General features: G+C 48.8%; 1 protein-coding gene across 2 annotated transcripts in view; it reads right to left on the bottom strand.

The window, feature by feature from the left end:
• LOC138567221 (microtubule-associated proteins 1A/1B light chain 3C-like) overlaps positions 1-12,420 on the bottom strand; it is a 348,822-nt gene that overhangs the window by 94,350 nt on the left and 242,052 nt on the right. The window contains exon 1 of one of the 2 annotated variants that reach the window (XM_069645205.1): positions 8,987-9,403. The exons of the other annotated variant lie outside the window; for it this stretch is intronic. Within the exon in view, the coding sequence (XP_069501306.1) occupies positions 8,987-9,050 (64 nt within the window). The 5' untranslated portion in view covers positions 9,051-9,403. Of the gene's footprint in view, positions 1-8,986; positions 9,404-12,420 lie in introns of those variants that run through there. 2 annotated transcript variants of the gene reach the window in all.

Here is a 12,420-nt window from a genome sequence, read left to right as displayed (position 1 = left end):
CAGTCTCCCCCACACCCACAGACGAGGATGCTGACAGTCAGGTGTGAGACATTCAAAAGGCACTGTACCCCCGAGCTAAAGACATACATGATATAAGGCTTCTGGGATGTTGCACAGCTGCTCAATTCCCACTGCTCAGCTCAACCAGACCTACTCTAAACCTGTAGACCTGTGATAATTTTTTTTAGGCGTAGTCACAATAGAGTGAGACTCTAACAAATAAGTACAGATCAATGGGCTAGCGGATAGATGCAGCACATTCCAAAGTATCTAGAATTGAGAGAGACGAGTTACTTAAATCCTCTACTAAGAAGAGTGACATCCCATTACTTTACATCTCTCAATACTCCAGAACGATTGAACAGATCACAGATAGCCACAGTCAAAGAAAAACTGCAAATGCCTATATTTTCATCCACAGCTACACCGATTTTATCCCAAAGGTCCGCATGATGGCATAGAGGAGAGAGGAACACTAGGGGCAAACATCAGTGCTGAATGGTTACCGCCAACCATGCAGAGAACATTAGGGACACAGAAAACTGGAGCATGCTCGCATCTGAATTGTAGCAACTGCAACAGTCCCTCAGGGGAAGATTCCGCACCCATATAGTGTCCAGAAAATAAGATTGAAATATTACACCACTTGTAATACGTCAAATGTGATCTGTGCCATTAAATGCCCATGTAGCCTTTTAGATGTTAGTCAAACCACACGGGAAGCAAGGGACATGTGGGTTGAACATAAATCCAGCATAAGTACATGAAACCAGAAATCACCATTAGCCAGGCATTTTGTGCCACAGCATTGCTCAGATTAGATTTGTCATTTCAGAAGTTTTACACACACCATCCAGAGGGGGCGACTTCTGTAAGAAGTTATCACAAAGGGAAAAACACTGGATTGATTTCTTGGATACACTTTCACAAGAGGTATGAATGAAGATTGTAGCCTACACGGTTACATTTGAAGATGTTCATTACATAGCCTAAATCCATCTCTTTAGTCAGAAACTTTTTTATGACTTATCAGTTTTCAATTTGATGAAGTACATACTACTTCATGGATAGCATTTGTTCTCTCGCTGTAACATTAACAGTCATATCATAGGTTTTATTCAATGACCATCATTTTACCATCTGATCGAATTAGTTTTCCCCATGTGACCTTGCTCTGAATTCCCCCTTCCCCCCCAAAATCGAAGTTTCTAATGCCCTTTTACCATTTTCAAAAGAAAAACAGTGCATATACTGAGCATGAGGTTATATAGCAATAGACAACATTTGCAAAGCATCCCTATCGCTCTTCCATAATATACCATTCTTTCAGTCTAATGTGTGCAACTGAAAATGAGCCAGGTGAGGCGGAACAAGAACTGGAGACAATGCAGCCACATAGGGGACAGGCAAGGAATATTTATAGGCGGTGCCTGCATAATTAGACCAAGGGTACGGGAGAGGGATGAGAAATGAATCTGGATAGGATGGACCTGTACTGGTCCTTGCTGGACCCCCACTGGAAGGTGTTTGGGGTGGGGGGTGGTTTGGTACAGTTTCGGGAAATGAACATGGTGGTGGGGGAGATGCACAAATGTTACTCACCATAGTGACTAACTTACTCCTAGTCCATAGTCCCCTTTCCTCCATACTGTATGGGCGTCCCTAGCCGGAAACAGAACCCTTTTCAACAGAAAACAATGGTCTTCACCTTCAAAATTTAGATGTGCGTGGGGGCCCTTTCCTGGGCGCATGCGCTCCCCTAACTCCGCCCACCAGCACCACTTCAGTCCCCTTTGACTTGTCGACAATGTTACAATTGCCCAATCACACAGGTTCATTAAGGGGGGGGATGGTGGGACGCATGGAAGAAAGGGGACTATGGACTAGGAATACGTTAGTCACTCAGGTTTGTAACAATTACTCCTACGCCCTGTCCCTTCTCTTCCAAACTGTATGGGCGATTACAACTGAATGCAGCCCGGGGAGGAGAGTTAACCCTAGAAGAAAACAAGTTCTTCCAAGACCGCTTGGCCAAATGCTGTGTCAGACTTGGCGCTGGCATCCAAGCAGTAGTGCTTGCAAAAGGCCGATGCGGAAGCCCAAGTAGCCACCTTGCTGATCATCTGCCATGGAACGTGTCTTTGGAGGCCACAGCTGTGGCCTTGGCTCGGATGGCGTGGGCGTGCATGTTTGCTGGCAAAGCCCTGTTCTGCCCCTCACATGCCTCCTTGATGTCCATCACCATCTATCTAGCTACTGAAGCCTTGGAGGCTTGACAGCCTGGTTTTGACCTGCCACAATGCATCAGATTTACGGAAGCTACTCGTCCTGTCCAGGTAAAACCTTAGAGCACGTCTGACATCCAGACAGTTCAATACCTTCTGAGCCTCATCCTTTGGATCTGCAAACAACATCGGAAGTACCATCTCCTCATTAAGGTGAAACAATTACACAACCTTAGGGAAAAATGCACGGTGCGTCCTGAGCACCACGTTGTCCCGGTGAAATGTGGTAGATGGCTCTGAAGCCACCAGCGCCTGCATCTCACTGATCCTGCACGCTGAAGTAAGGCCAACTAGTAGAGCAGTATTTATAGTAACCAGCCTGATATCCGTGGATACCATGGGTTAAAAGGACTTGTGGGCCAGGGCGCCCAGCACCACGTTAAGGTCCCAGACTGGGTTTGGAGGCTTGACCAGCCTGGGGGAGATGGGGGGGTTTACAATCAGGTCAGACCCGCCAAGTGTTTTTGGACCACCAGGTTGGAAGAGGAGAATATGTTATCTCCAGAGTTCTTGTAGGCCCCTATGGCCGCCAGATAAGTACGACAGGTGTCTACCTGCACACCAGAGTCAGCCAGATACGCAGAGAAGGATAACCCATTGTCCAGTGAACATGCCAGAGGATCTATCTGGTTTGCCTTGCCCCCCACCGGAGAACTGTGGATCGGGATGGCACTGTCACAGTGTCTTTCCCCTCTGAGGCTGGTGTCTGGGAACGTGTACTGGAAGAACCCCTGGTTTGATGGTTTGTGCTGCTTGAGCTGGTGCTGGCTGGATGACGTGTCCGGCTGCCTGGAACAGACCTCCTGAAAGCACCTGAAGCGGCCGAAGGTACGACCTCTGCCAGAGAGTGGGCGACTCTGGCTATATGTCTTGGTGGCAGTTTTAGTAAGAATAAACAGGGACTATGCTGTTTAAGAGCGTATTTTCTTTTTGTCCAGCTCCTCGTCCATTGTCGAATGAAACAAGCACCACCCCCTCCGTCCGCGAAGGCCAGGTTGCGGATGCGCTCCTGCATATCAGGGTGAAACTTCGTTGCTTTAAGTCAAGATGTCCTCCTTGTGTCAGTGGCGAAACAAATAGCACTGCCTGCGGTGTCTATGTGTAGTACCGTCAACACCATGATATCCTGGCCCATCTTTGCCTCTGCCAGACCCGCCTTGAATCTTGCCCGACTGTGCCGAAAGCTCAGGGAGGAATACTGCTATCACCCGCCAAAGTTTTTGATTAACCGCTGCAAGCATTGCATCTGCATTGGCCTGTCGGTGGTGCAGCGTAGCATTGGAATAGATCTTCCCATATGCCTCCAGGAGCTTTTCTTCCTTTCCTAGGAGGGCAGAGGTGTAGGACTGAGCCTTATAATACTTACAATATATAGTGGATGCAACAATAACTGAGGAATGCGGCTGCACCAACAGAACGAGCGCATCCCCTGTGCCTGCCTATAATTGCCGTCCAGTCACTTACTGGTAGGCCATGTGGAATGTGGCTTCACCCATCCTTCCTGGGCTAAAGCTCCAACATCCTTCTGTAGAGGTATGCCGGTTCTTGTGGTTGAGCGGATGCTTAGAGCCTCAGCCAATACCCCACCTTTGGTTGTTCCACCTGCGACTCTGGGATACCCAGTTACTCCTCGATGCCTGCCAGCCTCTCATGGAAGGCCTTAGCTGAGGAGGAAGTAGCCTGGTCGTCATCGTCATCTGTATCCCCCGCTGTGTCCTGCCGGTCAGGAGCTGCCGGTAGAGTGCTGCGGGCAGCTGTTGGGCGCCGACAGGCAGTGCCGGTGGTTGCGGCGGGGACGAAGCCGCCATCACGATATGCATGTGGGGTAGTGCGGGAACCTGGGCCTGCACCGGAACTGGGACCATGGTAGGAGGTTGAGGCGGTAAAGGAGGGAGCATGTCTTGAATGACCCCCCCACCCCCGAGGATGATGCCCAAAGAACCTGTCCTAGCGGACTGGAGAGGAGCGTTCTGGCATGGGAGCGGGTCTTTGGACCTATACCTGTTGCTGGGCTCTCGCCACACCGTGCCTGGCGTAGCTTGGGTCTGAAAAGCACCCCTCCGTGGATGCCATCTGGTAAGAGTTGGACCAGAAAACAGGTATTGACCAATCCCACCTTGATGTGCGCTCTGAAGCCTGCGTGATGGAATGGGAAAGCCCTGGCAGCGCCGTCCTTTTGTCTGGCCGGGCTGCCATTTTATCCTGTACTGCGCCACGCGTCTGCTGCGTGACGACTGCCGTACTAGGACCGTCTCCACCTGCGCGCTGGCTTGTAAAGGCTCAGACCTTCCCCTGCACCTCAAGGTACCTGGTAGGCGGAGTACCCTCAGCCATGTCACCGTTAGTGCGTATAGGTGCCCCCTCGGGGATCGGGCCCGGTATCGGAGCAGAGCCCCTCGGGGTGGTCCCTGGTATAAGAGCTCTGCGGCCTCTCAGCGGCGGGACCGGGAGGGTCTGTGGACCCCCTCAGCCGGTTGGCTGGTAGCTCCTCAAGCCTCTATCCCCTTGCTGGTCTTAGGACCTGGCATGCCCCTCCCACTTGGCCACTTCCCAGGGAAGGAGTCGCCCTTGCTGGGTGCAGAGAACAGGGCACCTACCTTTGGCCTGGTTTTCCTCCCGACGTACTCCTAGAGGGTCCCCCCGGTGGTGATCGAGAACAGCTCCCTCCACCTGGCCAAGCGGTTCTTCAATGAAAGTGAGTTGAGCGTGTTACACGCTGCAGAGCGCGTGTAGATCCGACGTGGGCAGAAACCCTTGCACGCCGGACACCTGCTGAATCCTGCCGCCGTTGACATGCGCCGGGGAGGAGCGTGGCACCAGGGGACAGAGTACATTAAAAACTCTGAAGAATTGCCTACGGACAAAAAAGGGAAAAGATATGTTGAGGAAGTGCGCATTGAATTACAAGGCCTGAGGCCTAATCCCAGAAGCGCTAGTGAAATAGGTATGCTCCTGGCGATGCGGAAAATAAGACTGAAGAGTGGCACCTGTGGGCGGATTCAGGGGAGTGCATGCACTCAGGGGAGCAGATGCACCCAGGGCCGCGCCCCAGTGCGCATCTACATTTAAAGGGGAAGACACTTTTCTACCCACTTGAGTCCAGTGTCCTTGAAGTTTAGGGAGGAGAGATGATCAACAAGGTAAAAGCCTGCAGAGATTGAGACTAGAGGAGAAGTAGTAGTAAGAAGGATTGAGATCAATTTGAGAATAATTTGTGATGTGTTTGGTGTGAAACCCAGATTGCATATATGGCCTAGTGCATTAACCTCAAAGTATTGGACTGTGCAGGTGAAGAACACTTAAGGGTTTTAGACTGGCAATGCAGGAGAGAAAGGTTTGTGGAAGGAGATATTAGGGTCAGCAGTAGATTTTTAGGATGGTCATGACAGACCATCTTGTAACAGGTTCGGAAGATGTCAGTCAGCTAAATTGAAGGGGAAGGAGAAATGAGAGCAGTTGACAGTAGCAAGCTCTTTGGGGAGCAAAGGATTGATAAGAACACAGGAGCCATTAGTTAAGCAGAGGATGGTTGACAGCTCAACAGGCGAAGTGGGAGAAAAGGGATTTAGAGAAGGCAGTGGAGAGGGTGGGCGAGAAGGATAAGGTGGACAGGTGGCCTTGCATTTAGATGATTTTAGAGAAGTAGGAGGCAAAGTCCTTGGCAGAGAGGAAGGAACAAACATGGCCTCGAGGATCAGAAGGTGTAATAAGATCAACGTAGTAGAAGATTTGGCAGCATCACGAGCAGTGGTGAGGGCAAGCAGTCATTTAAGCAGTAAGGCATGTAGGGGTGTCCGCTTTGTGCAAGTGACACATGTGGAGCTGAATGGTAGGCCTCAACTGTCTGAAGGTTTGAGGGGGACAGCAGGTGAAATCGAGGGATGGATGGATTGAGTTTGATTAATGGGGGCAAGAAGGGAAGACGTGACTTGATAAAGAAAGGGAACCATGAAGTAAGGCTTACATTTTATTTTGGCGATCAGGCGGTGGAAGGGTTTTGAAGAGGGGAAGAAAAGGGAAGGCAGCACAAAGATCGTGCAGTGGATGGGAGCTGTCAAATATCAATCGAATGGGAAGAGAAAGATAGGAAGAGGGGCTACTACAAGTGGCTGTGACAGCATCTGTAGGAAGGTAATCCAAGTTGAACAGAGAGTGGAATCCTGCTTTAATCAATGGGCATTGGTACTTGGTCATCTTAAAGTCACTAATGATGGAAGTGACAGCAACTGGGAGAGCCAAGATCTGGAATGGGCTGAAGGTGCCTGGTGTAGCCAAGAAGGATGTTTCAGGAGGGGTGTGAGAAAGACGTTACAAAGATGTGCTCGAAAGAGGAGGGTGCGTTTGAAAGGAGGAAAAAGTAAAGGCATATAAAAAACGCTGGGTAAAGAAGGGGCAGGTGGCATATATTTATTGATCATCAGGCTGACACCTTTTTGGTTGGTGCAGGGGAACGGGGCGAGGTAGCACCCTCAGTATTGAAAGAGCCAGGATGGGAGTGTCGAGCGGGGAGAATCCACACTGCGGTGACAGCGATCACATATAGCTTGCGGTGACAGGAGTCAAAGTGCTCCGTGAAGAAGTGTTTCATTGCAGATGCTCAATCAGAAGTCAGATTTATGAGGTGAAGAGAATCCTTTGAGGTAGACGAGTGGGGAGGTAAGGATAGAGTGGGTATAGGGAGAGAGTAACCCCTACACCACACAACGAGCCCCCCCTGCCACCCTCCCTCGAGTGTCAGGTGTAGTGGGGGATGGAAAGAGTGGTAAGGCAGTTTGCGTCGGTAGCTCTGAGAGAGAGAGAGAGAGAGAGAGAGAGAGAGAGAGAGAGAGAGAGAGAGAGAGAGAGAGAGAGAGAGAGAGAGAGAGAGAGAGAGAGAGAGAGAGAGAGAGAGAGAGAGAGAGAGATTAGGAAGAGGATAGGCAGGAGCATAGTAATCTGGTAGGTGGGCAGAAGGTTTGATAGTGGGTATACTGCATACTATGCAAAGTGGAGAGGAGCATTGCATGAGTAGGTGTGGTGGCCCAGGGCCTTACAGGCTTGGAACGGTCAAACAGGAACCCTGCTGGCCACCTGTTGGGCCCTGAAAATGAGGCTAGTGGAGAAGCTGGCCTTGGAGGCGTCCAGAGTTTTATTGAGTGCCAACAGAGGACCGCTGTCTAGGCATATAAGAGTGAAGGCTAGAAGCATTTGCGTCAGCTGTGCAGTTGTGGGTGCATCATGTTCTTAAGCTGGTGAATCTCGAGGTGCCCCGGAGCTGTGGGTGAGGGAGTAAAGGTACAGGCTTTTTTATTGATGGGGAGCAGAGAGTCAGGTTAGAGTCACTGAAGCCCTGCTCAGTGAATGAGGCCCAAGATGGAGATTGACCAAATATTGAGGGTGTGATATTGGTCAGAGTAAACCAATAATTAGGTTAAAACGTACAATTCTAACTAGAAGATAGGGGGAGAGATACGGAAGAGGTTGAGGAAGAAGTGGTCAGATGGGAATGGTCAATAGCAAGGCTGCTTATCAAGAGAGTTGCTTTAGGTGAGCACAGGTAAGATACTGTGGAAGGCCTAAGAGTGGTCACATAGCACAAAGTCCAGGTCTGCTTTGTGACAGGACAGGTTTGGGGATGTAAGAGGGACAGATTAGGGGAGCAGGAAGGAAGGGAATTGTGGAATGGTGATTCATGGTACAAGATCAAAAGGCAAAGGGGGGGCGGAAGTTGGACAATAGGAAAAGGTCTGGAAGAGCTCGAATGAAAGAAGAGGATGGCATAGGAGGCCTACAGGAAGGGGAAAAAAAAATCGCGGCGACAGCAGCACAAAGGACAAGTGCGGGGGCCGCCGGAATCTACAGGTAAGCATACGAGCCACTTTTACTCCCAACAAAAATAATTGCCAGGGATAAAAGCTTGCCAAAAATAAAAATAGTAAACAGACCCATAGGAGCATGCCCTGCTTCCACCCACAGAATTCCAGGGATGTTTGGATTTGTGACACCAGCGCAAGGGAAAGGGATAGTGAGCTAAACAACCTGGTTGAGACTCCCCTGCGACTCACATGACCCCCCCCCTGACCAGCACACTAATCACAAAAGGAGCGCTGCCTGATCTGATCAGTAACTTACAAAAAAGGTACAAATACATCTTAACGTGCATTAATTACTAGATGCAGATAATTATGGAGTGCATACATCAGTTTCGTACTCGCCTAAAAATATTTTGACTGGGAAAGTAAATCACTTTTTTACCCCATTAGAAAAAGGTCATTTTATGCTAAAAACTTAGGGAGAAAAGTGACCCCACATCAATATCGTATCTGGAGCGGCCCTGGGGAAAATGATTAGGGGGTGCAAAGAGCAGCGAACCAGACACAGAAAAGGGGGCATAGTAAGGGGAAGTGGGGCACATGAGGGTCAAAAGAAAGGTTTTGGGGCAGCAAGGAAGTAGGCGATATGATATAGGACTCAAGCTGTCCCAGGTCAGTCAGGCACAATCTACATCAACCCTGTGCTTAGTTTTTGCCAACTTCCTTTTTTTTGTAATTTACTGTAATTCGGTTCATTGTATTCAATTGGCAGGACACAAAACTACAACTACCAGAATGCGACTATCGAACTTAAGCCCAGGACCAAGAAGTGTGTCACCCAATTACATGAGTCATCTTGTAAGGTCTACGTACTGGTGAAAGGATACATTCAACTACAGCAAGGCTCACCCAGACATTTCCCTAACTTGAAAGGCAAGATGTGGTACTCCAGGCTCCAGTCTATCGGCGGCATCCTCAGCTACCGGTGGAATCAGGGGCACGTTGTTGTCCAGGTGTTGGGCGGTGCCCCAAGACAGTCCTGGGTCGATGGGCCGTGGGATCAAAAAACGGGCAGACCACCTCGGGGCGGCGTCACTCTTGTTCTGTGGTCTCACTATCGCGAGGTAAAAAAAATATATATGTTAAGGTCCAGTGCTGGCAGAGCAGTCCTACGTGCTCCTGGCAGACTTCACCAGGCCTGTCGGGTCTTTGTTGAAACGGGGCACTAAGTGTTTGTTAAAATTCAGTCCAGGGTGACGGAGTCCGTCCAGCGTTTTCCTCCCTTGGTCCTGCACGCACACACTGGCCCTAGCCTACACCCACTTTTCGTAAGGACCCGCCTCCCCACGGCGCACAGCGACCCCTGCACGTAATCCCAGCCCGAATGTCCGTGGACTCAGAGCGCCCTCCTCTGGACGCGCTGACCACCTCGCTCTAATCATAACTACCAATATTATACTGTCTAACATACTAGGCAGGTATTGCTGAATGATTGCACGCAGGGATGGATACTAAGGTCAGCCTGCCTTTCTAGAATATTCTAAAGGTAGCACTGCTTGTTTCTGCGTGTCTCATCAAGTCTCCTGGTAACACGCAGTGAGTTTACTGCTCTCCATTACTTGTTTGAGAAAATAAACCCACAGTGAGTTTTTCCTCCCGATTTTTTCTCACCCCAGCAACTGCATAGCTCTAAAACCAGGGTCCAACATCCCCTTAGTCCCTGTCCCATTTCCGCTCCCAATTCCAATCTCCCCGAATTTGAGAAAATGCGTCCATAATTTGTTGAAGGTCACGATTTAAGTAGTATTAAAAAGGGCCATGTGGCTCTGCAATAAAATAAAAGTGCAACAGATGGTGGGGGCAAATGTGAATCCTGAGGTGGTGTTGCATGATGGTCAGAAGGATTGTGTAGTGGCATTGGGGCAGATTACCATTCACTATATTATATACACATACATACACTAATTTTGTGCTAACCAAGAGTTCTATGGACTCAAACTCCCTTAAGTTTAAGTACTGATACGAGGAAGAAGGAGTAGGCTAGTTTGTCTTGAGATTCAGCTGCGTGGGACATTTAAAAATGGTGTACGCGTTTACAAGAGAAGGAGAAGCTGAACGGAAGGAGGAAGCAGAGCCACAGGAGAGGGCATACGCACGGAAACAGACCATGCTGGCGAGAGAAGGTGTTCCCAGGCTGCCGCTTGCAGGCAGTACTTACTGAAGCGGTGCAATGCCACAGAAGACACCGCAGGCACCATCAGAAGACTGCTGGGGAACCGGCAGCAACAGCCAAGTTACCAGCAGCGCAGTCAAGGCCAGAAGCAGCAGGCTTACCAGCAGACCAACGCAGAGCCAGTTTAAGAGCAGAGAAGAGGTCTGCAGAGCAGAGAACACCATTCTGGGGTGAAAGATTCACAAACACAGCTTGCCACAGGTCTGAGGCATTGTCAGACACCAGCGAGTCTGTCCAGAGATGTTGGGGACCTCGAGGCATACAGGCATGTGAGCCAGTAAGAATTTATTTGGAATACCAACGGAGTAGAAAACAAAGACAAAATTTGCCTAAGTCCTCACAAATGAGATGTCAATATGGGGAAGGTTGGAGCAAGTGTGCCACAAGCCAATGAATGATAATGAAAAGAGTTGAAAGACAAAACTTGAACAAATCTCCATATACGAGAGATTAACATGGGGAAAGTTGGAGCAACTGTTACCAAAAGCAGACAAATATTACTCAAGAAGTTAAAAGGTCGAACTTGAACAAGTCACCATATATATGAGATGCGAATGTAGGGAAAGTTGGGACAAGCAGTAGCTTGAGCCATGAAAGTATATACAGTGACATAATACAAGTGTGTTATGCTGAAAGACAGTGAGAACATTACAAGGAATCCCTGGTGAGAGAAACAAAGCAGGGAGTAAGTATTTGGAGAGAAGATACATGGCAGTAGAGTATACCAGGAGATATGTAGACCCCAGAAAGGGATTCCTGGCAGGGAGTATACCAAGAAATCCATTTGAAACACACAGGATAGAGACATTGTGGGAAGATACCCGGCAGGAGAGTATACCAGGGGGATCTGATAGACTTAGTAAAAGCTTCCTGGCAGGGGAGTATACCAGAACTATTTCCGCAAGAAGTTATTGTTTTGAAAGACACTTTTGCCATCCCACCCGAGAAATCCAGGGGAAGGGAACCACCCCCCTGGATCCAAAGATTGTTTTTGTTGGATTTATTTACTTGCTTTTAGACACTTTTTGCAAATGCTGAATCAGATACACTTTCCTTACACTCTTAGTTGTTCATTCTAGTGTAAGGGTCAGATTAATGTTTTGGACACAAAGACTGTATATAATTTTGACAACGAGAAAGACTGATCTTTAGTTTTAGTTTCCTAGGTAGGGAAACTCTTTAGGATACGGGCAGATAGGCCTTTATCCAACACTTATTTTAATAAAGAGGTTGGATGTTGAAAATACTACCACTTTGTCTCTGCCTCTCATTTATGACCCCACACATTGGCTACAAATGTTTGTGACCATTGGTTATTTCAAGCATTTAGCTCATCAGCACTCACTCTTATTGCCAATCAAATGTTTTAAAAACAAGGTTCCGGCAAACGTCCAATGCCACATACGAGCACCATTATTAAGTACTTTTATCACACAATCTTTCCCTGCGCTTTTTTTCTGCAGTATCTTTAATACACATGACACTACAGCCTGCATTCACTCTGAACGTTTTCACATTCATCCCGTGGACAGGGTGGAGTTTCTTTCAGTAGAATCCTTGCTTGGCGGAACCCATCATTGCCCGCTTGAAATGAGTGGAGTTTGCGTCTTCATGGCGGCGGCCTGGTCGCCAGCCTCGATCCTCTCTGGGGTCCCGCTTTGGCCCGTGCCTGCCAGCCTCCAGTTCTAGCCTGTATTTGATAAGCAGATTCCTGTGATTTGATTCTTAGTATGCTGCAAGGCTGAAGTCTTATTAAATGTTTTGTTGCATGATGTGGGTCGCTGTTGTGCAGCTACAAGATGGCCGCTGCCTGAAAAGGTTCTGTCAGGCAGTACTAAATCCTTTATTAATATCTTTCTTCCTGTAGTATATTTTTGGTGCAAGGCCGATGGTTTGAAAGCAGAGTCTGTGGAGCGCTAATCAAGCCTGGTGTCTGGCTATGGAGCTGCCTGGCGCATGGTGAACACCCAAGCGTGAGCAGATTCAAAGGTAGTTGAGGTGTAGGCCTCCAGAGCTTAGGAGGCACGCATGTGGCAAGCCCGTGGAATGTTGCTCTGTGGCGTTCCGCTGTTGGCAGAGTGAAGGCGAGTACATTTACCTGCCCCTGGTG

This window comes from Ambystoma mexicanum, chromosome 2p, assembly GCF_040938575.1.
Source record: "Ambystoma mexicanum isolate Mex_15411 chromosome 2p, UKY_AmexF1_1, whole genome shotgun sequence".
NCBI lineage: Eukaryota > Metazoa > Chordata > Amphibia > Caudata > Ambystomatidae > Ambystoma > Ambystoma mexicanum.
The sequence above is the reverse complement of the archived record's forward strand: the minus strand, read 5'-3'. Positions and strand labels throughout refer to the sequence as shown.